The sequence below is a fragment of the Nicotiana tomentosiformis genome, chromosome 11 (assembly GCF_000390325.3).
Source record: "Nicotiana tomentosiformis chromosome 11, ASM39032v3, whole genome shotgun sequence".
NCBI lineage: Eukaryota > Viridiplantae > Streptophyta > Magnoliopsida > Solanales > Solanaceae > Nicotiana > Nicotiana tomentosiformis.
The window spans coordinates 13,659,268-13,686,431 of record NC_090822.1 but is presented as its reverse complement, the minus strand read 5'-3'; the positions used below and the strand labels follow the sequence as shown (position 1 = coordinate 13,686,431).

The following is a 27,164-nucleotide window of genomic DNA, read 5'->3' as shown; positions in this document are numbered from 1 at the left end:
TGCAGAAAGCTAGAGCTACTGCAATATGGCCAAATTTTCATGACATTTGCCATGACATAATATCCATTATAATAAATTTGTGGATCATGACATTTGACATGACATAATATCCATTATTAGGCAAAGGATTTCTTGCTATAAATAGAAGAGTTTCTCCTCATTTGCAAACACACCAATTGAAGAGCTTTTCACTCTTCTCTTTCTTTCTCCTCCTTTATTTCATTATAGAGTATTTTGTAAGAGAGTGAGTGTTGGGAAACACTTGTGTGAACCCTTTCTTTGGAGTGATCTTGTGAGGTTATTCTCTTGGGGTATTTGAGATTAATTAGAGTATTTACTCTAAATTTGTACTCTTGTTGGTATAGTAAAATTGCTTCTCTCCGCTTGTGGATGTAGGTCACCTTGACCGAACCACGTTAAATTTGTGTCTTCTTTATGTTCTTTAATTGCCGTTATTATCAACTTTCATTGTCTTTGTTATTGTCATTATACCGTTGTTTGGCTAAATTCTGCACTACTCGGGTTCCCGATCCTAACAAATTGGTATCAGAGCCAGATCTAACCGGGTTAGTTTAAATAGCCAAAATGACTCTAACAAAGTCTTATGTTGAAAAATTTGACCGAAGTGCAAACTTCGGAATGTGACAATTAAAGATGGAAGCTATTCTAATTCAGGATAGCTTAAATTTGGCACTGCAAGGAAAGGAGAAGATGCCAGATAAAATAACGGACGAAGAGTTTGCCGTCATAGACAAAAAGGCAAAAGCAGGTATTATTTTAAATCTTTCAAATGAGGTTTTGCATGAAGTTGCAGCAGAAAGCTCAGCCAAAGACATATGGGAAAAGCTTAAAATCCTATATATGAAAAGAACAGTAGAAAACAAACTTTACCTAAAGCAAAAACTCTACACTTTTCGTATGGCTGAAGGTACCTCTATACTTACTCATCTTGATACTTTTGATTCTCTTCTTATGGATTTAAGTAACATAGATGCTGAAATCAAAGATGAGGATCAAGCTGTGTTATTGCTTGTTTCCTTACCCCAGTTGTTTAAACATATAAGAGATACTATGCTTTATGGAAAGGATAATCTCTTATAAAGATATCAAATCTATTTTGAAATCAAAAGAACAAATAGATAGAGATATTACTGGAAAAACTAGTGGGAACCAAAGGGAAGACTTATTCATAAGAGGTAGATCCAATAAGAAAGATTCAATTAGTGAGAAACCTAAATTAAGGTCAAAATCCAGATACATAAATGTCATGTGCAAATATTGTCATAAGAAAGGTCACATTATTTCTGAATGCTTTAAATTGAAAAACAAAGAAAAGCATACAGAAAAGAAAAATGAGCACAAAAATACTGACACTGCCGAAGCAAGTGTAGCTGCTGATGAGACTGAGGGAACTATTTTTTTAGCAACTAATAATAGTTTCAAATCTAACAATGAGTGGATTTTAGATTCGGGTTGTTCTTATCATATATGTCCTAGTCGGGATTTATTTACCACATATGAATCTATTGGAGGTGGAGTTGTCTTGATGGGCAACAATGCTGACTGCAAAGTTATTGGAAAAGGTACAGTCCGAATAAAAATGCACGATGGTGTGGTGAGAACTCTCATCGATGTTAGACATGTTCCTGACTTGAAGAAAAATCTCATCTCTTTGGGCACTCTAGAATCTCTTGGGTGCAAGTCCGCAGGTAAAGGTGGAGTTCTGAAAATTTCTCATGGTGCTCTTATGATCATGAAAGCACGCAGATCTGGTACGTTGTATACTCTTTTGGGATCTATTGTTATAGGTGTTGCTGTAGTTTCAATATCAGATAAATCAGATTCTGACATCACCAAATTGTGGCATATGCGATTGGGGCATATGAGTGAAAAAGGTCTTTCCATCCTCAGTAAAAGAGGTCTCTTATGTGGCCAAAATACCGAAAATATGGAGTTCTGTGAATATTGTGTGTTCGGAAAGCAGAAAAGAGTCAGCTTCAAATCTCCAGCGATTCATTGATCAAAAGGTACATGGATTACATTCATTCAGATCTTTGGGGTCCTTCACGTACCCCATCAAAAGGTGGTGCCAAGTATATGTTAACTTTCATTGATGATTATTCAAGAAAAGTTTGGGTTTATTTCCTGAAAAATAAAAGTGATGTTTTCTTATATTTCAAACAATGGAAAGTTTTGATTAAGAAGCAAACAGGAAAACAGGTTAAGCGACTTAGAACAGATAATGGCTTGGAATTTTGTAATGATGAATTCAACGAATTTTGCAAGAATGAAGGAATTGCTCAGTATCGTACTGTGAGAATGACACCTCAGCAAAATGGTGTGGCAGAAAGGATGAATAGAACTCTTTTGGAAAGGGCTTGTTGCATGATTTCAAATACTGGATTGACAAACGCCTTTTGGACAGAAGCTATCTCTACAGCTTGTTATATTGTCAACCGAGCTCCTTCTGCACCTTTGAACTTTAAGACTCCATAGAAAATGTGGTCAGGTATTCCTGTTAATTATTCTAATTTAAAGATATTTGGTTGTCATGCATACATGCATGTAAATGATGAAAAATTAAAGCCAAGGGCTAATAAGTGTATTTTCCTTGGGTATGCATCTGGGGTGAAAGGATACCGACTATGGTATCCTGATCCCACGACACAAAAATTTATAATTAGCAGAGATGTAACCTTTGATGAATCCTCTATGTTACATTCTAGAAAAGAGTCTTCTAGTTCTTGTAATACAGATAAAGGAAAGAGTACACAAAATCAGGTGGAGATTGAGATTGGCATTCCTTCTGAGCCAAGCTCATCAACTTTGGAGCAAAATACAGTTGAAACTCCTGAAGTTGAGACAGAAGTTGAAATTCCTGAAGTTGAGACTCCTGAAGTTGAACCAGAAGAAGAGGAGTATTCTATAGCCAAACATAGACCAAGAAGAGAATGTAAACAACCATTAAGATTTGGAGATTATGTTGCATTTGCTTATTCAGTTGCACAGGAAACTAAAGAAATTGGAGAACCAACAAAATATTCAGAAGCAGTTTCTGGTGCTGACTCAGCCAAGTGGCTGATTGCAATGAATGAAGAAATTGAGTCTCTCCACAAGAATAGTACTTGGTCTCTTATGAAGCCGCCATCAGGAAAAAGAATTGTTAGTTGCAAATGGGTCTTCAAGAAAAACGATGGCATTCCGGGGGTTGAAGATAGGAGGTATAAGGCACGATTAGTTGCAAAGGGCTATAGTCAGGTACAAGGAGTTGATTTTAATAATATTTTCTCACATGTTGTTAAACATAGCTCTATTCGTGTCTTGCTTGCCTTTGTTGCCATGTATGATTTGGAATTAGAACAACTTGATGTTAAGACAACTTTCTTACATGGCGAACTTGAGGAACAAATATAATACATCAACCCGAAGGATTTGAAATTGAAGGAAAAGAAGATCATGTTTGCATGTTGAAGAAATCCTTGTACGGATTAAAGCAGTCTCCAAGACAATGGTATAAAAGGTTTGATTCTTTTATGTTGGGTCATGGTTATTCGAGGAGCATGTATGATAGTTGTGTCTACTTCCGGAAGTTAAATGATGGTTCATTTGTGTACCTATTATTATATGTTGATGATATGCTCATTGCTGCTAAGGATTTAACAGAAATTCACAACTTGAAAAGTCAGCTGAAAAGTAAATTTGAGATGAAAGATTTGGGAGCAGCTAAGAAAATCCTTGGCAGGGAAATCAAAAGAGATCGAAAAGCCAACAGGCTATTTCTGACCCAGAAGAAGTACTTGGAGAAAGTCTTGGAGAGGTTTGGCATGAAAGATGCTAAACCAGTTAGTACCCCTCTTGTTTCTCATTTTAAGTTATCAGTTGCTCACTCTCCGCAGTCAGAGGAAGAAGAGAGGTACATGGCACATGTTCCTTATTCCAGTGCAGTCGGCAGTATTATGTATGCAATGGTTTGTACACGTTCAGATATTTCACAAGCAGTGAGCATGGTAAGCCGGTATATGGCTTGCCCTAGTAAATCACATTGGCATGCTGTGAAATGGATTATCAGATACTTGTGAGGTACTTCAAACACATTTTTGGAATTTGGGAGAAATACTAATACTTTGGTTGGTTTTGTAGACTCAGATTATGCAGGTGATCTTGACAAAAGAAGATCACTGATAGGCTATGTATTTTGCATCGGTGGTAGCGCTATTAGTTGGAAAGCTACATTACAATATGTAGTAGCTTTATCTACTACCGAAGCAGAATATATGGCAGTGACCGAGGCGATCAAAGAAGTTTTATGGTTGAAGAGTCTATTTGCGGAACTCAGTTTACACCAAAGTGGTATTATCATTTTCTGTGATAGTCAAAGTGCCATTCACTTGACTAAAGATCAAATGTATCATGAGAGGACGAAGCACATTGATATAAAGTATCATTTCATCCGAGAAACCATTGCTGAAAGAAAAGTCTCTGTTCAGAAGATCAACGCTAGAGACAATCTTGCTGACATGTTCACAAAACCTCTTCCAGTGTCCAAGTTCAAGCTTTTCCTGAACTTGATTGGCATTTATGAAGAATGATTTTGCCCATTGGGGTTTTTGCGGAGAAGGTGGAGTAAATTTACTATAAATAAGCCGAAATTAGGCCAAGGTCGAGATTTGTAATATGGCCAAATTTTCATGACATTTGCCATGACATAAAATCCATTATAACAAATTTGTGGATCATGACATTTGCCATGACATAATATCCATTATTAGGCCAAGGATTTCCTGCTATAAATAGAGGAGTTTCTCCTCATTTGCAAACATACCAATTGAAGAGCTTTTCACTCTTGTCTTTCTTGCTCCTCCTTTATTTCACTATAGAGTATTTTGTAAGAGAGTGAGTGTTGGGAAATACTTGTATGAACCCTTTCTTTGGAGTGATCTTGTGAAGTTATTCTCTTGGGGTATTTGGGATTAATTAGAGTATTTACTCTAATTTTGTACTCTCTTTTGTACTCTTGTTGGTATAGTAAAATTGTTTCTCTCCGCTTGTGGATGTAGGTTACCTTGACCGAACCGCGTTAAATTTGTGTCTTCTTTATATTCTTTAATTGCCGTTATTATCAACTTCCATTGTCTTTGTTATTGTTATTATACCGTTGTTTGGCTAAATTTCGCACTACCCGAGTTCCCGATCCTAACTGCTACCATAAACATAATCTTCCTTGAACGTATCTTCATTAAGGAAAAAGCCTCCTGCCTCCCGATTTTTCCTCCTCCCACTTTCTATTACATTTATTTACTTTGAAATTTCCATATTACTTGTACTGGCTCATGGTTAGAAAGACTGCTTGCAAAGGTAGCTATCTCATGGTCCTTAAAAAGCTTCATAAACTCTTCACTGCAAATAACGTTATCTAACTTAGATTGTCTTTCTATTTCCTGATTAATTATCTCTAAGTGTATATTGCTTCTTTGCACATCTGCAAAATGTGGTAGACTCAGGAACGTTTGAAAGTCTTCCCATTATTTCTTTATTTTTTACCCCGGATAAGGTAAATAGCTTCTGTCTTCTAAAGGATTTGCGGTAAGATTAATATCACCCATTAGTATCCATGGGTCGGTGCTTTTATCCAACCCTAGATTCTGTGCAAGAAATTGAAATTCATCTTGCGAATCTCCGTACACGCCATAAAATTTGAATTTGAAGCTTGGATCACTGACTAAACTAAATTCTGCTCTTAGACATAAATCATCACCGTTCAGAATTGGCTTACATGAGCTGATACACTTTACATATTCTTCATCCCACAATAAAACCATACTGACGCCTTTACCTATGGACACAACATTTTGGGTGTCACGCCGCAAATTATCCCCTAGATGTGACTGACACACAACACACACTACCAGCTAGGCGAACCATACTTTCATACTTTAGCCATTAATTTACAGTATTTGATTAATTAAATAAGTATCCACATAATCTGATAACCATTACGAACAATTAATATCTCGAAATATAATACTGAAACTCTAGCTCAGATCCCACACTAGACCGTGGAGCATATAAGAGAATTGCAAAAGACATCATATGAATAAATAATAAAGACTCATTTGGAAGCCTCCACGAACAATGTGGCGGCTCACCTCAATAACTGAATCAACTCTATCGAACTCGTTAGTTACTAGCTCCATCTTCACCAATAGTATCTTCATAGACATGCCAGTAAGGAGTGAGTTATACGTAAATATAACTCAGTAAGATCCTTGACCCGCCACTTTGAATACCCCTGGAACAAGTGTTAGAAAATACAAACACACAACGAGCACAGAAATAATATGCACAGAAATTCTTTCATCATATAATTACTCTATAAGGTCCAAATAATTATTCAACAACAACACTATATCTATCTCAACACAATCTACACTAAGGACTTGTTATTAACGGTAGTGCATGAAATTAACCAAATATCCCGACGAGTTCAAGACAGCATACACAATGCTCCAAATCTATCATGGCGGCATACACAATGCCCTAAATATATTACGGCGGCATACACAATGCCCCAAATCTATCACGGCGGCGTACACAATGCCCCCAAATATATTACGGCGGTATACACAATGCTCCAAATCTATCACGACGGCATACACAATGCCCCAAATATATTATGGCGGCATACACAATATCCCAAATCTATCACGGCATCATACACAATGCCCAAAATATATTACGGCAACGAAGAAAAAATTTCTAATGCCCCAATGCCATAGCATGAGGCTACGCCACATCACATCACAAATCACTTATTAAATAATATTAGCTTTTTACAAAATAATATATATTTGCGGTTGGTCAACGGCCACTAATTCTGCCAAACGCACGCTCGTCCCAACGCATGGACCAGGCAGACAAAATATATTTTCAAAACGGGTTTTAGAAAAGAAAGCATCAAAGGTTAAAGTCTCACTTACCTCGCTAACGGAAAGTTCTCCAACCTTGTAACGTCTAGAACATCAACCAAACAGCCTCCAATGGCCTCAATCTATCCAAAATATTGAATTACACGTTCTAATTAATCTAGGCGAATAATTTTCGTAATCTTAGGACGAGTCAAAATCAAAGTCAATCCCCACTCTAATTAATTGAAATCTGTACAATATAAATTTCGAATGCGGCAGTTTCAACAGTGGACAAAGATTGCCTAATAGTAGCCTCACGTATGACCCAGCAACTCCAAAATAATGATTTCCCATGCTATTTCACATTTAATATCATTACCCAATCATTATGCCATGATTGATTTTATATTTCATATACTTATATTAAAACTCCAACACTGTAGCTTCTTAGAAAACTTATTAAAAAGCTATAAATAATTTAGAATAGACATAAGTTCACAAACACGGAAGCACCATCAAACTTAAGCATACACCTTATTTGCTAATCCATTTTCTACCCACCATCCTATGTTACGTAGTCAACCAAATGTATTTGCATTATGAACAAAACAGATAACATAATCCAATTAAGAGCCATATAGAGTATTGCAAATATTTGTGCATTGCTGGAAACATCTGCTACTGTGTACTCTTCAAATAACTTCTTGTCCTGTTCCAAAAAGAGAATAAGTCGTCAAACATTTTTGAGATAGAAAATATTAACTGATAAATGTCCCATAGTAAGAATTGAAAAATATCATGACAAAAAGATATGTACGTGTGCATATGCGTGCGCGTGTGTATGAGAGAGAGAGAGAGAGAGTGCATATACACAAACCAAGAATCTCCGCAAACAAACTACTCAAAGCAAGAATCGAGTTATGGCGCTTTAGAGAAGAGGGCACAAAGTAAGTAAAGGCCAAGACACTTTTATTACAATCTAAAGATGCATCGCAAATCTAATCTTTTATTAAAACAATATAGGATCTTCCTATCCTTAAGATTAAACCACTTAACAATTAACGAAAAACAAATGTGAAGCCTTATGTTTTCTTTGATAAGCTAACACTGACAACTATATGAAATGCAAACAATGTCCACAAAAGTTGGCCAATACATTTACTTGCCCTCAATTAAAAGAAAAAAATACGTTAAAATCATATGACTACCAAATGACACAAAAAAGTCCATTCGTTATAAAGAACGTATAAGGATATGAAGTAAATAAATTGATACATTTTTTGTCATGAATAAATATGGACTGATATTAATATTTCTTTTATGTCATTCCAACATTATCTTAGTGTGAGCTTTTTCATTAATAAATTTTTTTGATTACTCATCAAGAAAAGGGAAATATAAAAAAAGTGATCCGCTTTGCTTTTTCCAATTTTTTCCGACTTTAAATAGAATGTTTCTAATATGTTTCACAACATGATAAAATGATTTATTTACTATATTTATCACATAAAGTATCAAACTGAAGTTTCATAAGCCAAATATCCAAAGGAAACTGAGTATATGGTTTAATTCAAGTACAAACTCTTCAGGACAATTGCAATATAACGCATCTTTATATCTGGATATGTTTTAGTGAGCTGGCAGTGCTCAAGAACCAATACATATCTCAGTCATGAGGTTCTTTTGAATCTCCCTTTGATGAATAATCAGCTTCTGCCAAAGTAGAGTTCACGAAATACTGGAGAAGATATAATCAAACATAAAATTTTGTTCAATATATAGTTAGCTCAAGATGGTACTTACTATGTAGCTTCCCGATCAGAAGTTAATCAACGAACTTCTAATGCTTGATCAACCAAGTACCATTAACGACGATTTTGTGTTATTATGTCCGCAATAACACTTTATATTTGAAATGACACTCAGCCAAGGTAATATATATTTTTCTTTCTCAAAATTTTGGTTTGTTCCTTTCAAGTGCATTTGTAGTATGTTATATTTAATTTACAAAGACTTATAATCAAGGAAACAAACAAAGTTATACCAAATCACAGTTACCAAATATACTCAACAATAATCATGCAAAACTATCCTTGATTCCTTGTTTTATTTGTCCTCAATCTTAGTAGATGAGCTCATAGAACAGAAAATATCTCATGGTAATAATACAGTGTGCTAAAGAGTTATTGTACATCAACTCACAAATAAAATTCAATATCTAACAATCATATAATTTTATGAAGTACTTAATTCCAAAAGATTAAATACTACTACATGTTATTGTATCAAAATTCACCCTACCTGTCCAGCCAAATAAAAATTAAGGCAACTCTTGTAGTCACAAATAATAGGCAACATCAAAGCTAGAACTTTCGGAGTATGAATATAAAACCTCCTCGATTACCAGTTACTTTATGCATTAGAATACTATCTTTTTCTAAATTCTTGAAAAGTTTTTGCAGGCTAGACTTAGTCACCATATGTTCCATAATATTATAAGGAAAATAGCTGATCTTTGAACTTGTAACTACACCTTGAAACCGATGAAATAAATTAGCAAAAAAGTAAGCACATCAGTGAATTCAAGAAACTGAATGAAGAGAGAGCTAGGCCTTACCATCAATAATCATAATGATAAGCATAAACGTGGAGAAAAATAACTCTTATATATATATATATAGTAGTAGTAGTAGTAGTAGTAGTAAGTAAGTGTGAAACACTCAATAGCCAGGCCAGGGCATTATATATACACAAATTATCTTCAGAAAGTGAGAAAAAATCAAAAGCCATCTCTCTCTGTTCTTGTAAAGTAGAGAGTAAGTAGGAGAGAGAAACATATCCAGATTTAATTTCAGGTAAGGCTAAAAGGTGGTATTTTTTTAATTTTGAGGTAGTATTTCTTTTCACTAATATCTATCTTTACTTAGTTTCAGTAGTTGACAAATTGGTCCTCTGCAATAATCAAACAGGAAACTAAACTACACTACAATTAGTCTTAACTGGGGTTTTGGGTTAATTGGAGATTTGTTTCAAATAGATTATGGGTTAGTACCCTAACATATGAAGCACTCCGTCCGGGGAAACATTTATCCTTAATAGAACGGACTCTTGGAGCAGCGGTAAAGTTGTTTCCGTTTGACCTATAAGACACGGATTTGAGCCGTAAAATCAGTCATTAATGTTTGCATTAAGGTAGACCGCCTACATCACACCCCTTGGGTGCAGCTCTTTCCCGAATCCGGCATAAACTGCCATTTTTTTCAAGTTGTTGTATTATTTTCTCTGTTACATTTTCGTATTTACTCAATGACTACAATAGATGAACCAACATTAATTTGCAGCAAACTTAATTGTTGCAGATTCAGGATTGAAGCGCGGCAGGAGAAAAGAAATGGGAGCCGGTGGAAATATATCATCTTCAACAACTAAAACTAAGAAAAATAATCTCCGAAGAGCTCCAACTTCAAAACCCCCTTTTACAATTGGTGATATAAAAAAGGCCATTCCTCCTCACTGCTTTCATCGATCTCTTGTTCGCTCGTTCTCTTATCTTGTTCGTGATCTCATACTTGTCTCCATTTTTTACTACATCGCCGCCACTTACTTCCATCTCCTTCCATCCCCGTATAGTTACATAGCATGGCTGGTTTACTGGATCGTTCAGGGTTGTGTTTGCACAGGAATATGGGTCATTGGCCATGAATGTGGCCACCACGGCTTCAGTGAATACCAATGGGTAGAAGACACTGTTGGTCTTATACTCCACTCTGCACTTTTAAGGCAGTACTTTGCCCGGAAACATAGTCATCGTCGTCACCAAGCCAACACTTGTTCCATGGAGAATGATGAAGTCTACATACCAAGGCTTAAATCAAAACTAAGATGGTACAACAAATACTTGAATAATCCAGTAGGACGAGTACTCGTACTTGCCTTCACCCTTACTTTTGCCTGGCCTTTATACTTGCTCTTCAATATCTCCGGCCAAACATATGACCGTTTTGTATGTCACTATAATCCATATAGCCCGATATATACTGATCGCGAAAGGCTACAAATCTACATTTCAGATGCAGGCGTGATTGCAGCTACTTATGTGTTGTTTCGCGTTGCTTTGGCACAAGAGCTAGCTTGGGTTGTATGCATATATGGGGTGCCCCTCCTTATTGTAGATGGCTTTATAGTGCTAATAACTCTTTTGCACCACACTCACTCTTCATTGCCACATTATGATTCGTCCGAGTGGGATTATTTAAGAGGAGCTTTAGCTACAGTAGATAGAGATTTTTGTATGCTAAATAAGGTCCTCCATAACGTTACAGATACTCATGTTTTGCATCATATATTCTCATATATACCGCATTACCATGCTATGGAGGCAAACAAAGCTATAACGCCATTATTAGGGGATTACTACAAGTTAGATGATACCCCAATTTTGAAGGCACTGTGGAGAGATACAAAGGAGTGCATACTATGTGGAGAAAGATAAAGGATCTCAAGACAAAGGTATTTATTGGTATAAAAACAAGCTTTGAAACCAAGAACTATGTGAGCTCATGTTTGCTTTGGTTGTTAGTTTAAATTTATCCTATTGTATTGTTAAATTCATCGTTACATAAGAAAGTAAATGTCTATTTTATGTAACAACCTATTTGGTATATGAATGGATTGTTATGTTATTCCTAACTTATTATTTGATAAATATATTTATCCTCTGTTTTTAATACTAGAGGGTTAGAATTTAGTCCCTCCGAATGTTGTTATGTTCACTCTCTAACACGATCTCAGAGCATATTTTCACGTTCTTCTTTAACTTTCTTTAATTTTTAATAGATTTGGATGGGTATATATTCTCTAGTTCTTGTACTTTATATTGACATTTGGGAGAAAATTTGGATTTATTTTTGTGTGTTGCTAAATCCAACATTTACGGTAACTAAATGCACTTTAAAAAACTTATCAGTTAATGAAAATATACGATACAGTCACATAAATAAATGTTATTATATCATATGATCTATCCAAACCTTATATCCAAAAAATAATATAGTAAGATACATAATATAATATGAAACGATACATTATACAAAATAATGATAAAGCAATAACCCAAACAAAGTGTTAGTTAGTTGATGTACAGTAAAAATTATCATTTTCTTAAAAGGAAAGAAAAAACGACGAAAGAAGTGCATCTTGCCCCGTTATTTGCCTTTGCTTTTGACTTTAACAGAGCTGCAATTTTACTTGGAAGATTTCACGTGTCAAAATATTTTTGGGAAAATATTGTCGAATTTTACTCATTTTCTTTTCATTATGGTGCAAAATTACCTTACTTTATACTTCAAGCTTCAAACTGGAATTCCGTTAATGTAAAAAATATATATAATATAATTTGCTAATATAATGGAGCATAAGTTGAGATATTTTGTATAGTAAGGTAAAAAAATTAAATCTATGTATTATACATGAATGTAACTGCTAGAACAAACACTATCTACCAGTACTGCTATTGATTACATTTATTAACCGCAACTATACACATATAATAAATCTATTTACAACTCAAGCTTAATACATATATTAACAAAAAATTAGGACCGTAATTACTCCTTCATGTGTTCGAGCTCTAGCTCTGGAATGGGGTCACCTTTGTTAGGAAGGTCTAATTCAAACCTTGAACTACAAAAAGAAACAAAAATAACCAGCTACTCTGATCTTATGCCTGTTAAAGCTGCCTTGGATTTCCTAAGCTTCCTTTCTTCGGAAAGCAACTCGGCAAACCTGACAAAAATTGTTAGGTCAAATCAATTATTCCAAACAAATCAAATAAATTTTTTATATTGCTTTTACTATATAATATATCTAAAAGATGTATAGTGATATTCAGTAGACTATTTTGAATATACCTTTTTAGAGCTTCTTCATTTTAGCCACTATGTTGACATGGTTCAAGTAGACCTGTCTGCAAATTAATCCTTGAAACTGTTTTTTTCAACAGATTCTTCCCAATTTCAACTAATTTCTTCATGTTAACCTTCGTTGATATGTCAACAGAGGAATCTGTCCCATTCAATGTGCCATCCTATCATGATCATCAATTACAAAAGTAGTGTTAATTAAGTTGGATGATGATTTTAATTTACAGTCAAACCTCTCTATAGTAACCACGCATTTGTTTCGATATTTTTCGGATGCTATAGTGAAGTGTTATTATATAGAACATATATTATAACATTACATAAAAATTCAGTTTCGAGAAAAACTTGACTCTTATAGTGAATGATTGTATAAGGATGTTTGTTATAGAGAAGTCTTATGTATAAGGTCATGTCTCTCTTATATTCTCTTGCTTATCTTTAATAACATGCATTTATAGTCACACAAATGTAATATTGTTTTTTAAAACAACAAGTTTCAAAAGTCTTATTGTCAAACTTTGTACTTAGGTTCACATAAAATGAAACAGATGAATACCTGAATACCAAGGTAATTATTTTCGGAATGAAGTGCTTGGAGGAGGGCAGAAATATGGAAATCAGCCATATCGTCACTGGCATGAGTAAGAAGATCCAAGATTGGAGATGAACCACCTTAGAGGAGCCATTTGCAAATACCCCATTTTGCTGCTGTTTTAGCATTGTATTTTGGTTTCATCTTTGCTGATGATCCAGTACCGAATGAGATCATTAAAAATCGACCATAATCTTCTGGTTTTACAGAAAAGAAATCTGGATTTCCGTGGAGGATTTGTTTGGTCACTTGGCTTGTTGCTACAAGGGCGCCTATATATATATATACAGAAGTGATCAAGAGTTAGTAATTACATGAACTAATGAGAAATTAAGAATATTAGATGTGCGAACAAAGTCCCACATTGGCAGCTGAAAAGATTGGAAGCCTGCATATATAGTATGTAGGAATCTGGAGACCGTGCGGACTTAATCCAAAGCAGATAATATCACGCCATATTAAAAGTGTCTTTGGGTTGTTTTAGCCCAACAGTAGATATATATTAGGAATAAAGATAATGATAATTAATTACTGGATTGTTGGCTGCAACTCCACCATCTACTAGATTGAACTCTTGAAAGTTGCCATCTTTGTCTTGGTTCTTGAAATAGTGAACAGGAAGATAAGTTGGAGCTGCAGAAGTGCCGATGCATATATCTGATAGCCGAGCATCCATTATTGAATTTTCTTTTGCCTGCATGATGCATGAAGTATTTATTATGTCACAGGTTCGAGCCGTACATTACACTCCTTAGGTCGCATTAATGCTGATTAAAAAATGCACGATTTTAAAAGTTAGAACAAGATTGTGAATATATACTAGTAGTACTAGACATTGAGTACAAAGGGTTTTATTTAGGATCACAAAAAAATGTATGCTTATCACAGAATTTAACTAAATGTACGTATACATTAGACATGATATTTTGTCAAAAAGTTATATCTATAAAATTGCTTTTTATTTGGTTCATAATGCAGTCCGGAAATAAGATAATTTTGATGTCTTTTTTTGACAACATATGCATAAATATTACGCCTATGTATAAAGAAATATGAACTAAAGATTCTTTTCAAACTGAATATAAAATTAAAATTCTAGATTTATTGCGAGATGAATAAATTCTTGATACTACATAAATAATAGTAATTAACAAACAATATTCTGTCAAGCTCCAAATTATTGACAATTTATTACATTTAAAATTTTTATTTCTCAACTTTTATTATCTTAATTTTTAATTAATAAATTACCGAAACAATTTATCAACTTATACCCAAAAAAGAAGTGGAGAACAACATGTTGAGGTCTCGAGGGAATAGAAAGAAGTGTACCAAAACAAATATTTCTCAGCCTTTGCCACTTGAAGTGATGGAGGAGAACCTTTGAGTACGCTTCCATGACCTTGAAAATAATCATTTTTCTGAGTTCTCTGTAATAGTTTTAATTTACAAAAAGTTAAAAGTAATCATCATGGAAGAATGTTTTTAATACATACTATATGTATGTTACGTGCATGTATGAATGCAATAATATTTCCCATTAATAAATAAACAAACGTGATAACCCATGTGCATTCATTTACTGAACTAACAGGAGAACAAACCAACTATCAAAAAGTAACCGAGCGAATCAATCAGCCAAGTATGCAAGATGGAAGATCAATCCGTCACTTGTATTTTCGGTCAAAATATCTAAATAAAATGCAAACTTAAAGAATATTCCAATAAAATTGCATATAAAGCAATCCCATTACAGGTCCTTTAACATACCTTCCCTATTCCATAAATTCCTAGCTAGTCAAACGAGTTTAAATTCAAACAAACAGATGTTGCTCGAACACAACTTCTAAGAAGAGTTCCCAAATCATCTTGAGCCTTGTTAACCCTTCCTAAGACATGAAATAATGAATAACATCTGTCAATAAAAATTCACATGCACAAATTTTTTCCAATAGTAATTCATCCAATTTATGTCAATCTCAACTTATACACCAATTTTAGTGCTTTATTAAAATTGGGTTATCACGAGTTCCAATTTTTCTTCCCCCCCCCCCCCCCCCCGGCTATGGAGAGTGAGAGGGTGTGTGAAGAGGCAGTTATTACTGGAAACATACTCGTGATTCACAATACATGAAAACATAACATATACAAAAAGAAAAAAAAATGTGAAGAAACGGAAGAACATCATGCATTAGGAGTAAAACTAAATATCCCTTTTATTTTTAAGTTAGCATAATAATAAATGTCAATACCTTAAGAAGAAAAGATGGAGGCGAATCAGTGAGAAGAAGGTAACAACAATGAAATTGGACGGATAATAACCTTTAAAATGGTGATTCTGCATGTCTGGTTGGAAAACACGAAATTCAAGAAAATTTATCCATGAAATTGGAAATAGTTAAAAAGATCTAAAAGAAACAAAGAAAGAAAGAGATGGAGCAGAGATTGAGATAATGATTCCTGAAATGTAATAGGTAAATAAGAAGATAAAAAGAGCTAAGAGTATTGTTGAAAGTTTGAAGAAGGAGAACTGATCCGATCTGTTGGAATAGAAAAGATGAAAGTCGGAAGAGCGATGTTTCTGGACCCAAATGGAGGTCGGAATGCGGGAAAAAGGGTCGTAAGAGGTGGAGTTAGCATTGTTACAGGCACTTTTTTCTTTGAGCAAACTGACAATTTTCCTTTGAGCAAAATAATAATTTTGCCCGTCGTCGACCATCTTTCCTTTTCTATATAATAGAAAAAAATAAAAATAGAAATACCTGGACTTTAGAAGCTCGCCGTGTTATTGTACGTCGCCGCCGGTAATTCTCCAATAGAGTACTTCACTTCTTCGTTTCCCAAAAACCGAGAATTACTAATTATGCTAATTTTCTACTGGTGTGGGTCAGTGTGGGTTGCTCTAGTGGTAAGTACCCTCCACTTCCAATCAAGAGGTTGTTAGTTCGAATCATCAAGAGGTTGTGAGTTCGAGTCACCCCATGAGCAAGGTGGGGAGTTCTCGGAGGGAGGGAGCCGATGGTCTATCGGAAACAGCCTCCAGGGTAGGGGTAAGGTCTGCATATAAACTACTAGGGCTGTACATAATTTGGTAAATACTGAATTACCGTACCGAAATCGAAAATTTTGGTATTCGGTATTCGATATTTTGGTATTTGGTATGGTATTTGGTTTAAGTTTAAAAAAAAATTAATATTAGGTATGGTATTTGATATTTTAAAATGAAATACCGAATAACTGATACCGTACCGAAATATATATTATATTACACAATACACATTTTATTAATTATTACATAAATATAAGAAATCTAAAATTTTATTTTCCTTTATTCTCAAAGTTCATCAATTAACTCTAAGCAAGTAACAAGAAGTTTTCTCTCTCTAGGTTGGTATTTGCTTGTTTTGGACAAAACTTTTATCAACAAACATTTTTAGTTTTGTATTTTTGAGTACTTTAAATAAGAATATTACCATCTATGACTCTATGTACTAGTTAGTATTCAAATCGAATAAACTGAAGTTATAGAACCGAATAAACTGAAGCCGAAAGGAGAAAACCTAAACCATATCGAATTTAATTAGGTACGGTATTGGTATAGCATTTTACGAAATCGAATACCGAAGTGAAATTTCTAAATACCGTATCGTACCGACCGACGAACACTCCGATAAACTACCCTCCCCAGATCCCACTAATAAAATTATATTGGGTTGTTGTTGTTGTTGCTAATTTTCTACTAGGTCACTATAACGTGGCAGCCATAAGAGAATGGGCTTAGCCCACTCTTATTCATTTAATAAATAACCAAAATCAACTATATAAGTATAGTTAATAATTTAGCCGCTAACCACTTATTTAGTACAATATCTTGTATAGTAATAAAAAAAAATTCACAACTTAATATTTGACCAAATAACTACAATAAAAATAAATTCCTAAATCTCACATTTAATTAGTATAAAAATATATTTCGGGTTATTACATTGGGTTGATGATTTACTGTTCGGCGGTGAATGTCATTACGTTACTGGCTACTTGGAATGGGCAGAAGATGTCTTATGTAGGTGTCGTCTAACCCTGGAGGGCGCAAGAAGTTATGACGTTGTATATGTTTCACTCTTCACATATGACTGTAATACAAATATCATGCAGGCCTTCTGTGAGGCATGGTGCCTTGTTACAAATATATTGCTTACCTCTGCTGGAGAACAATCTATATCACTTTGGGATTTATGAAAGGTCGGTGGTCTGCCTATAATAGAATATCCTTACGAGGAAGTTGTGCTAAATGTTGAAGAATTTACACATCGTATATTAAAATGAAGCAAGAAAAAATACATAATTGTAATAAATAAATCATTACATATGATTATGTGACAATTAACAGTTAAATAATAACCCATTTGAAAGCAGATTATTCAAATTTTGTTCACTCCCACGTACTTAAAAAGAGTGTATATACGCTCTTAATTTGCAACATCAGCGTTCAATTAGTAGCACAACCAACCTAAATATAAAATTTATGTCAAACACAACATTTTCCCCCGATCAAGAATTTCAAACTATCCAAATGGAGTACTAGCACCGGTCATACCTTCATCAAGTCCATCAAAATTTCCCTCCACCAACACAACATTTTCCTCCAAAGTCCAAATTTTAAAAATAAGGAGGGTGGGAAAAGAATTGAGAAAAATAACAAAATGGTCTACTATTTTTGAGCCTTTAGGTCCTTTAAATTTTTCAAAAGCGAGAACTTTTAGTCTTTGTCAAATATTTAACAAACTTTTAAGTATTTTGTAACGGCCCGACCGGTCGTTTTGAGAGTAATAGCCCCGAACCCCTATTTACTGCTTCTCCCATATCTATTTCTGCTATTCTGACTTGGCGGGTGATTTCGTTTTGGTTTCTAGAGTGTTTTGGGACACTTAGTCCCTTAATAGAGGTTTAAGCCTTAGGATTTGGACTGTAGTCGGAACTGTATGAAGACGACTCAGGAATGGAGTTATGTCGGTTCCGTTAGCTCCGTTAGGTGATTTTAGACTTAGGGGCGTGTCTGAATTGTGTTTTGGAGGTCCGTAGCTTATTTAGGCTTGAAATTGCGAAAGTTAAAATTTTATAGATTTGGACCGGTAGTGAAAATCTTGATATTGGGGTCGGATTCTGATTCCGAAAGTTGGAGTAGGTCCGTAGTGTTGAATATGACTTGTGTGCAAAATTTGGGGTCAATCAGACGTGGTTTGATAGGTTTCGATATCGGTTGTGGAAATTTGAAGTTTCAAGTTCATTAAATTTGAATTGGAGAGTGATTCATTATTTTAGCGTTGTTTGATGTGATTTGAGGGCTTGACTAAGTTCGTATAGTGAATTAGGAGTGGTTGGTATGTTTGGTTGAGGTCCCGGGGGCCTCAGGTGTATTTTGGATGCTTAACGGGCTATTTTGGACTAAAGGGAGATAGCAGATTTTCTGGTGTTTTGTTGCAAACTTTTTCTTCATCGCGTTCGCGAGGGAGGTCTCACGATCGTGTAAGGCAATCTGAGAGGCCAGCCAAAATTGTTCTTCGCGTTCGCGAATTTGAGGACGCGATCGCGTAAGCTTGCTGGGCGAGAGGATGGAATTGTTCTTCGCGGACAGGGGCATGCGAACGTGTAGTGAAGTGAGGTGGTGCTTCGCGAACGCAGAGATAAGGTCACGTTCGTGTAGGGTTAAGTGGACCAAAGCTGGACCATGCGCTTTTCTCATCGCGAACATGTGAGGACGTTCGCGATCGCGTGAGTCTGAGAGCGAGAGCATCGCGTTCGCGTAGAGTTAATTTCTGGGGCAGCAAAGTTGTTCTTCGCGATCGCGAGGCTATTTCCGCGATCGCGATTAATGAAATGTCTGCGCAGTATTAAAGTTTTCAAAAATGGGGGTTTTGCCATTTTATCAAAAACTTGAGTTGGGAACTCAGATTTTGGACGAGATTTTGAGGGATTTTCAGAGATATCGATTGGGTAACGATTCTTAACTCCTTTATGGTTATATTTCACTAATCTATGGTTGATTTCATCATTTAATTTCGGATTTTGGGGTTGAAATTGGAAAAAATTTGGAAGAACTTCTTCAACAAAGATTTCGAGTTTTGAAAGGAGATTTATGGTCGGATTTGAGTAATTTTTATATGGTCAGACTCGTGAGTGAATGTGTGTTCGTATTTTTGTGACTTTTATCCGATTCCGATATGTGGGCCCGGGTCGACTTTTTAGGACGTATTTAAGAATTTTTATTAAAATCTTGATTTAAATATTGCATTAATTAGATTAGTCTATTATAGTTATATTTATGATATGTAATTATTTTGGCTAGATTTGGGCCATTCGGAGTCGGATATTCGTGGAAAAGGTATTATTACCGATTGATTGAGCTTAGTTCGAGGTAAGTGGCTTGCCTAACCTTGCGTGGGGGCAATCCCCTTATGATTTGGTATTGTTTTGATATGTGAGCACCGTATACGTGAGTTGACGAGTACGTACATGTCATGACCCAAAATTTTCCACCAACGGGACCGTGATGGCGCCTAACATTTCACTTGCTAGGCAAGCCAATGTTAGAAAATTATTTACCAATTTCTTATTTTCATTCAATAATTAACATTAATTAACTATAATAAAATATAACAAGTGCGGAATATCATAAATATGTATTAACTACTACCACCCGGATCTGGAGTCACAATTCACGAGCATTCTAGAATTTACAACAAGTAATAGTCTAAAAGAAATACAACTGTCTGAATTTAAGAAAACAGTAAGACATAAAGGATAGACGGGGACTTCAAGGTCTGTGAACGCTGACAGATCTACCTTGAGTCTCCGGACAACGGACCAATAGCAAATCTCGATCAACATGAGTCGGTATTAAAATCTGCACAGAAAGTGCAGAGTGCAGTATCAGTACAACCGACCCCATGTACTGGTAAGTGTCGAGCCTAACATCGATGAAGTAGTGACGAGGCTAAGGCAAGGCACCTACAATCAACCTGTACAATTTAACAGTGTATACGCAAATAACAGGAATGAAGAACTAAACAGAAAATGTCGGGAGGGGAAACATACTGAGGGGAATACAAGATAAAGAACTACAACAGAATGATCACCGGAGCAGTCAATATACCATGAATCAACAGAAATAGTGAATACAGTAAAGAAGAATGCACGGCATCACCCTTCGTGCTTTTACTCTCAATCTCACCATAATATTAATAGGAACGACACGGCATCACCCTTCGTGATTTTACTCTCATATCATGGCACGGCATAACCCTTCATGCATTAACACTCACAATATGGCACGACATCACCCTTCGTGCATTAATACTCACAATATGACACAGCATCACCCTTCATGCATTAATACTCACAATACGGCACGGCATCACCCTTCGTGCATTAACACTCACAAAATGGCACGGCATCACCCTTTGTGCATTAACACTCACAATATGGTACGGCATCACCCTTCGTGCATTAATACTCACAATACGGCACAGCATCACCCTTCGTTCATTAACACTCTCCCTTACCATAATGCAATGCATAAATAACAACAGGGAGAGAAAATAACAAGTACAAACCTTACTTCAAAATTTGGTTCCATAATATCAATCTTAACTTTGAAATAAAAACTCAATTATCACCAGAAAATTTGGTAAACATGATAAGAATGATAATTTGAACAACATTAGTATAACACATAGCAATTTGGTATAAGAATGAGACAATATCAGAAAATCAGAGAAACATGGAAAAACAGGTAAATTGACGACGCATAGGTACTCGTTACCTCACATATACGCTGCTAACATGAATTTCACTTAGCAAATAATCTAAGGTTACTAATTCCCTCAAGTCAGGGTTAGACACAACACTTACCTCGCTCTGAAGGTCACTTAATTCTCAATCACAGCTTTTCCTTTGGAATTCACCTCCAAACCACTCGTATCTATTAAAAAATGACTCAATAATATCAAATATTGTTAAAACAATCAATTATATTGCATAAATTAAATTTCTCAAATTTTCCTCCAAAAAAGTCGAAAAATCGATCCCGGGCCCGCTTGGTCAAAATCCGAGGTTCGGACCAAAATCCTTTTACCCATTCACCCCCGAACCCGAATATGTAATTAGTTTTGGAATCCGACCTCAAATTGAGGTCTAATTCCCAAATTTTTCGAAATCCCTATTTTCTACCCTAACCCCTAATTCTACCATGAAACTCTAGATTTCTAGGTTGAATTCTAGTGAAATGAAATAAAAGATTGAAAGAAACGAGTTAAGGAACACTTACCTATGATTTGGGAAAGAAAATATCTTTGAAAAATCGCCCTAGGCCTCCCATCCTTTTGAAAACGAGAAGAAAGAAATGGTTGGAGTCCGAATTAAATGCTCACTGCCCAGCGACCTTCGCACCTGCGGTGCTTTGGTCGCACCTGCACATCCGCATGTGCGGACGGGGTGTGCGCTTCTGCGAAAAAGGGCTGGGCCAACTAGGGCCGCACCTGCGGACAGGGTTCCGCTTCTGCGATCCCGCTCCTGCGGAGAAAAGTCCGCATCTGCGGAAAAATGAAGTCCAGGCCTGGGTCGCATCTGCGGGGCTTTCGCTCTCACCTGTGACCAAAGGCTCGCAGGTGCAGGCACACAGATTTGGTGCATCAGCAACCTTGTTGAGGTTTGAACTCAACTCGCGCATCGCCCGAATGGCACCCGAGCCCTCGGGGCTCCAAACCAAACATGCACGCAAGTTTAAAAACATCATACGGACCTGCTCGCGCGATCAAATCGCCAAAATAACACTTAGAACTCTGAATTTACCACCAAATCAAATAAAATTCTCAAGAACACTTTAAAATTTCTATTTTCTCAACTGGACGTCCGAATCACGTCAAATAAACTCCGTTTCTCACCAAATTACACAGACATATCTTAAATATCATAATGAACCTGTACCGGGCTCCGGAACCAAAATACGGACCCGGTACTAACAATGCCAAACATCAATCAATTCTTAAAAATAATTAATTTTCAGATTTTTAATTTTCATCAAAAATTCATAACTTGAGCTAAGGACCTCCGGATTCGATTCCGGGTATACGCCCAAGTCCCATAATTCGATACGAATCTACCGGGAACGTCAAAGCATGGATCCGGGCATGTTTACCAAAAATGTTGACCAAAGTTAACTAAAATTAACTTTTAAGGAAACAATTATTATTTTTATCAGTTTTCAACATAAAAGCTTTCCGGAAACCTGCCCGAACTGCGTACGCAAATTGAGGAGGGTAAAAATGAGATTTTAAGGCTTAAGAGCACAGATTCGAGTTCTAAAACATTAGATGACCCTTTTGGGTCATCATATTCTCCACCTCTAAAATAACCGTTCGTCCTCGAACGGACATAGAAAAATACCTGGGCTGGTGAAAAGGTAGGGATATCTACTCCGCATATCGGACTCGGACTCCCAAGTAGCTGCCTCAATAGGCTGACCTCTCCACTTCACTCGAACTGAAGGGTAACTCTTTGACCTCAACTGACGAACCTGCTGGTCTAGAATGGCCACCGGCTCCTCCTCGTAAGTCAAATCCTTGTCCAACTGGACAGAGCTGAAATCTAACACGTGGGATGGGTCACCATGATATTTTCGGAGCATAGACACATGGAATACCGGATGAACTGAGGATAAACCTGGAGGCAACGCAAGTCTATAAGCTACCTCCCCCACTCTCTCGAGGATCTCAAATGGCCCGATATACCTAGGGCTCAACTTGCCCTTCTTCCCAAATCTCATAACACCCTTCATGGGCGATACCCGAAGCAATATTCTTTCTCCAACCATGAATGCAATATCACGAACTTTACGGTCAGCATAACTCTTTTGCCTGGATTGAGCTATGTGAAGCCGATCCTGAATAATCTTGACTTTATCTAAGGCATCCTGTACTAAATCTGTACCCAATAGTCGAGCCTCCCCCGGCTCAAACCACCAAACTGGCGACCTACACCGTCTACCATATAATGCCTCATAGGGAGCCATTTGAATGCTTGATTGGTAGCTGTTATTGTAGGCAAACTCCGCTAACGGCAAAAACTGATCCCAAGAACCTCTGAAGTCAATAACACAGGCGCAGAGCATATCCTCCAAGATCTGAATAGTACGCTCGGATTGCCCGTCCGTCTGAGGATTAAATGTTGTGCTCAACTCAACCTGCATACCCAACTCACGTTGAACTGCCCTCCAAAAGTGCGAGGTAAACTACGTACCTCGATCAGAAATGATAGACATGGGCACACCGTGAAGATGGAAGATCTCACGAATATAAATCTATGCCAACCGCTCCAAGGAATAGGTAACTGCCACGGGAGTGAAATGGCTGACTTAGTCAGCCTGTCCACAATGACCCAAACTGCATCGAATTTCCTCTGAGTCCGTGGGAGTCCAACAACAAAGTTCATAGTGATACGCTCCCACTTCCACTCAGGAATATCTAACCTCTGAAGTAAACCACTAGGTCTCTGATGCTCGCACTTTACCTGCTGGCAATATAGGAACCGAGCTACATAGGCAACTATGTCCTTCTTCATTCGCCTCCACCAATAATGCTACCTCAAGTCCTGATACATCTTGGCGGCGCTCGGATGAATAGAATACTGGGAACTGTGGGACTCCTCAAGGATCAACTCACGAAGTCCATCCATATTAGGCATACAAATACGACCCTGCATCCTCAAAACTCCGTCATCTCCAACAGTAACCTGCTTGGCACCCCTGTGCCGCATTGTGTCTCTAAGGACAAGTAAATGAGGATCGTCATCCTGCCGATCTCTGATGCGCTCAAACAAAGAAGGCCGAGCAACTGTACAAGCTAGAACACGGCTGGGCTAAGAAACATCTAACCTCACGAACTGGTTGGCCAAGGCCTGAACATCCAATGCAAGCGGTCTCTCCCCAACTGGAATATATGTAAGGCTTCCCAAACTGACTGACTTCCTACTCAAAGCGTCGGCCACCACGTTGGCCTTCCCGGGATGATATAATATGGTGATATCATAGTCTTTAAATAGCTCCAGCCACCTCCTCTTCCTCAACTTGAGTTCCTTCTACTTGAACAAATACTGTAAGCTCCGATGATCAGTGAATACCTCACATGGCACGCCGTAAAGATAGTGCCTCCAAATCTTCAGCGCGTGAACAATGGCTACCAGCTCTAGATCATGAACATGTTAATTCTTCTCGTGAACCTCCACCTGCCGCGAAGCATATACAATAACCTTGCCACCCTGCATCAATACCGCACCCAGACCAATACGGGATGCGTCACAATATACTGTATAAGATCATGAACCTGTGGGTAACACTAATACTGGTGCCGTAGTCAAAGCTGTCTTTATCTTCTGAAAGCTCGCTTCACACTCGTCTGACCACCTAAACGGGGCACCCTTCTGGGTCAATCTGGTCAACGCGACTGCTATGGATGAAAACCCCTCCATAAATCGACAATAATAGCCTGCCAAACCCAGGAAACTACGGATCTCTATAGCTGATGTGGGTCTAGGCCAGTTCTGAACTGCTTTAATCTTCTTAGGATCCACCTTAACACCCTCTGCTGATACAACGTGACCCAAGAAAGCAACTGAACTCAACCAAAACTCGCATTTTGAGAACTTAGCATATAATTGGCTGCCTTTCAGAGTCTGAAGAACGATCCGAAGGTGCTGCTCATGCTCCTCTCGACTGTGGGAGTAGATCAAGATATCATCAATACACACAACCACAAAGGAATCCAGGTAGGGTTTGAACACCCGGTTCATCAAATCCATGAATGCTGCTGGGGCATTTGTCAGCCCAAATGACATCACTAGAAACTCATAATGCCCATACTGAGTCCGAAAAACTGTCTTAGGAACATCGGATGCCCTAATCCTCAACTGATGGTAGCCAGATCTCAAATCAATCTTTGAAAATACCTTGGCACCCTGAAGCTTATCAAATAAATCATCAATCCTCGGCAATGGATATGTGTTCTTGGTGATGACCTTGTTTAACTGCAATAATCTATACACATCTTTATCAATCCATCTTTCTTCTTCACAAACAACACCGATGCACCCCAGGGCGAGACACTAGGTCTAATGAAGCCCTTATAAAGCAAATCTTGCAACTGCTCTTTCAATTCTTTCAACTCTGGCGAGGCCATGCGGTATGCCGGAATGGAAATGGGCTGAGTGCCCGGAGCCAAATTAATGCAGAAATAAATATCCCTGTCGGGTGGAATCCCCGACAGGTTTGCAGGAAACACCTCTGGAAACTCACGAACAACCGGCACTGAATCCATGGAAGGAACCTCCGCACTAGAATCGTGGACATAAGCCAAATAAACTAGACACCCCTTCTCGACCATATGCCGAGCCTTCACATAAGAGATAACCCTATTGGTAGAATGGCCAAGATTCCCTCTCCACTCTAATCGAGGTAACCCCTGCAAGGCTAAGGTCACCGTCTTGGCGTGACAATCTAATATAGCATGATAAGGTGATAGCCAATCCATACCCAGTATGACATCAAAATCAACCATATCGAGAAGTAGAAGATCTACACGAGTCTCAAGACTCCTAATGGTGACCACACACAAACGATAAACACGATCTACAATAATAACATCTCCCACTAGTGTGGACACATACACAAGAGCACTCAAAGAATCACGGGGCATAACCAGTTAGGTAGCAAAATAGGATGACATATAGGAGTAAGTATATCCCGGATCAAATAGAACTGAAGCATCTTTACTGCAAACTGAAACAGTACATGTGATAACAGTGTCAGATGTCTCAGCCTCAGGCCTGGCTGGGAAAGCATAACACCGGGGCTGGGCCCCACCACCCTGAACTACGTCCCTGGGACGGCCTCTAGCTGGCTGGTCTCCACCTTTAACGGCCCGACCTCCACCTCTAACTGTCTGGCTACTACCTCTGACTGTCTGACCCCTGCCTCTGGCTGGCTGAGCAGGTGGTGCAACAATTGGTGCCAGAACCATGGCACGAGAACTCTGATGCTGTGAGCTGCCCGTTGCCCGAGGGCAAAATCTAGCAATGTGCCTCGGATCACCATAAGTATAACATAACCTCGGCTGCTGTGACTGCTGACCTTGAAACTGACCCTGTCAACCTGAATGACCACCCTGATAACTCTGGTGTGGAGGTGCACTAATAGGAGCTGGTGGTGCACTGTAGGCTAGCTGATCGGAATAATGCATCTGAGGGCCACGACCACCTGAGGCACCGTGGGATGCCTGAAGTGCTGAATGAAATGGCCTGGGAGGATGGCCTCTACCAAAAGTACTCCTGCCTCTAGTTGAGGCACCGCTGAACTCACCGGAATAACGAGGCCTCTTGTCAGACCCCTGACCTCCTTGAGTAAGAACCATCTCGACTCGTTTGGCGACATTAGCAGCTGCCTGAAAAGAAATCTCACTCCCAGTTTCCTTAGCCATCTGTAATCTGATAGGCTGAGCAAATCCATCAATAAACCTCCTCATCCTCTCTCTCTCTCGGTGGGAAGCAGGAGAATGGCATGACAGGCCAAATCCACAAAACGGGTCTCATACTGAGTAACAGTCATACCGCCCTACTGGAGACGCTCAAAATGACGGCGACGCTCCTCTCTCAATGTGATAGGCAGAAACTTCTCTATGAAGAGCTGAGAGAACTGGT

General features: G+C 37.6%; 1 protein-coding gene and 1 pseudogene across 1 annotated transcript; one reads left to right on the top strand and one right to left on the bottom strand.

Moving 5' to 3' along the window:
- The first annotated feature begins 10,295 nt into the window (after window positions 1–10,295).
- Window positions 10,296–11,397, top strand: LOC104098987 (delta(12)-fatty-acid desaturase FAD2-like). The gene has a single exon (XM_018771703.3). It carries the CDS (start codon window positions 10,297–10,299, stop codon window positions 11,395–11,397), a length of 1,101 nt encoding a protein of 366 aa, XP_018627219.1. The 5' UTR covers window position 10,296.
- A 1,216-nt stretch (window positions 11,398–12,613) lies between these two features.
- LOC104098989 (patatin-like protein 3) lies at window positions 12,614–16,233 on the bottom strand (annotated as a pseudogene).
- Between the last annotated feature and the right edge of the window lie 10,931 nt (window positions 16,234–27,164).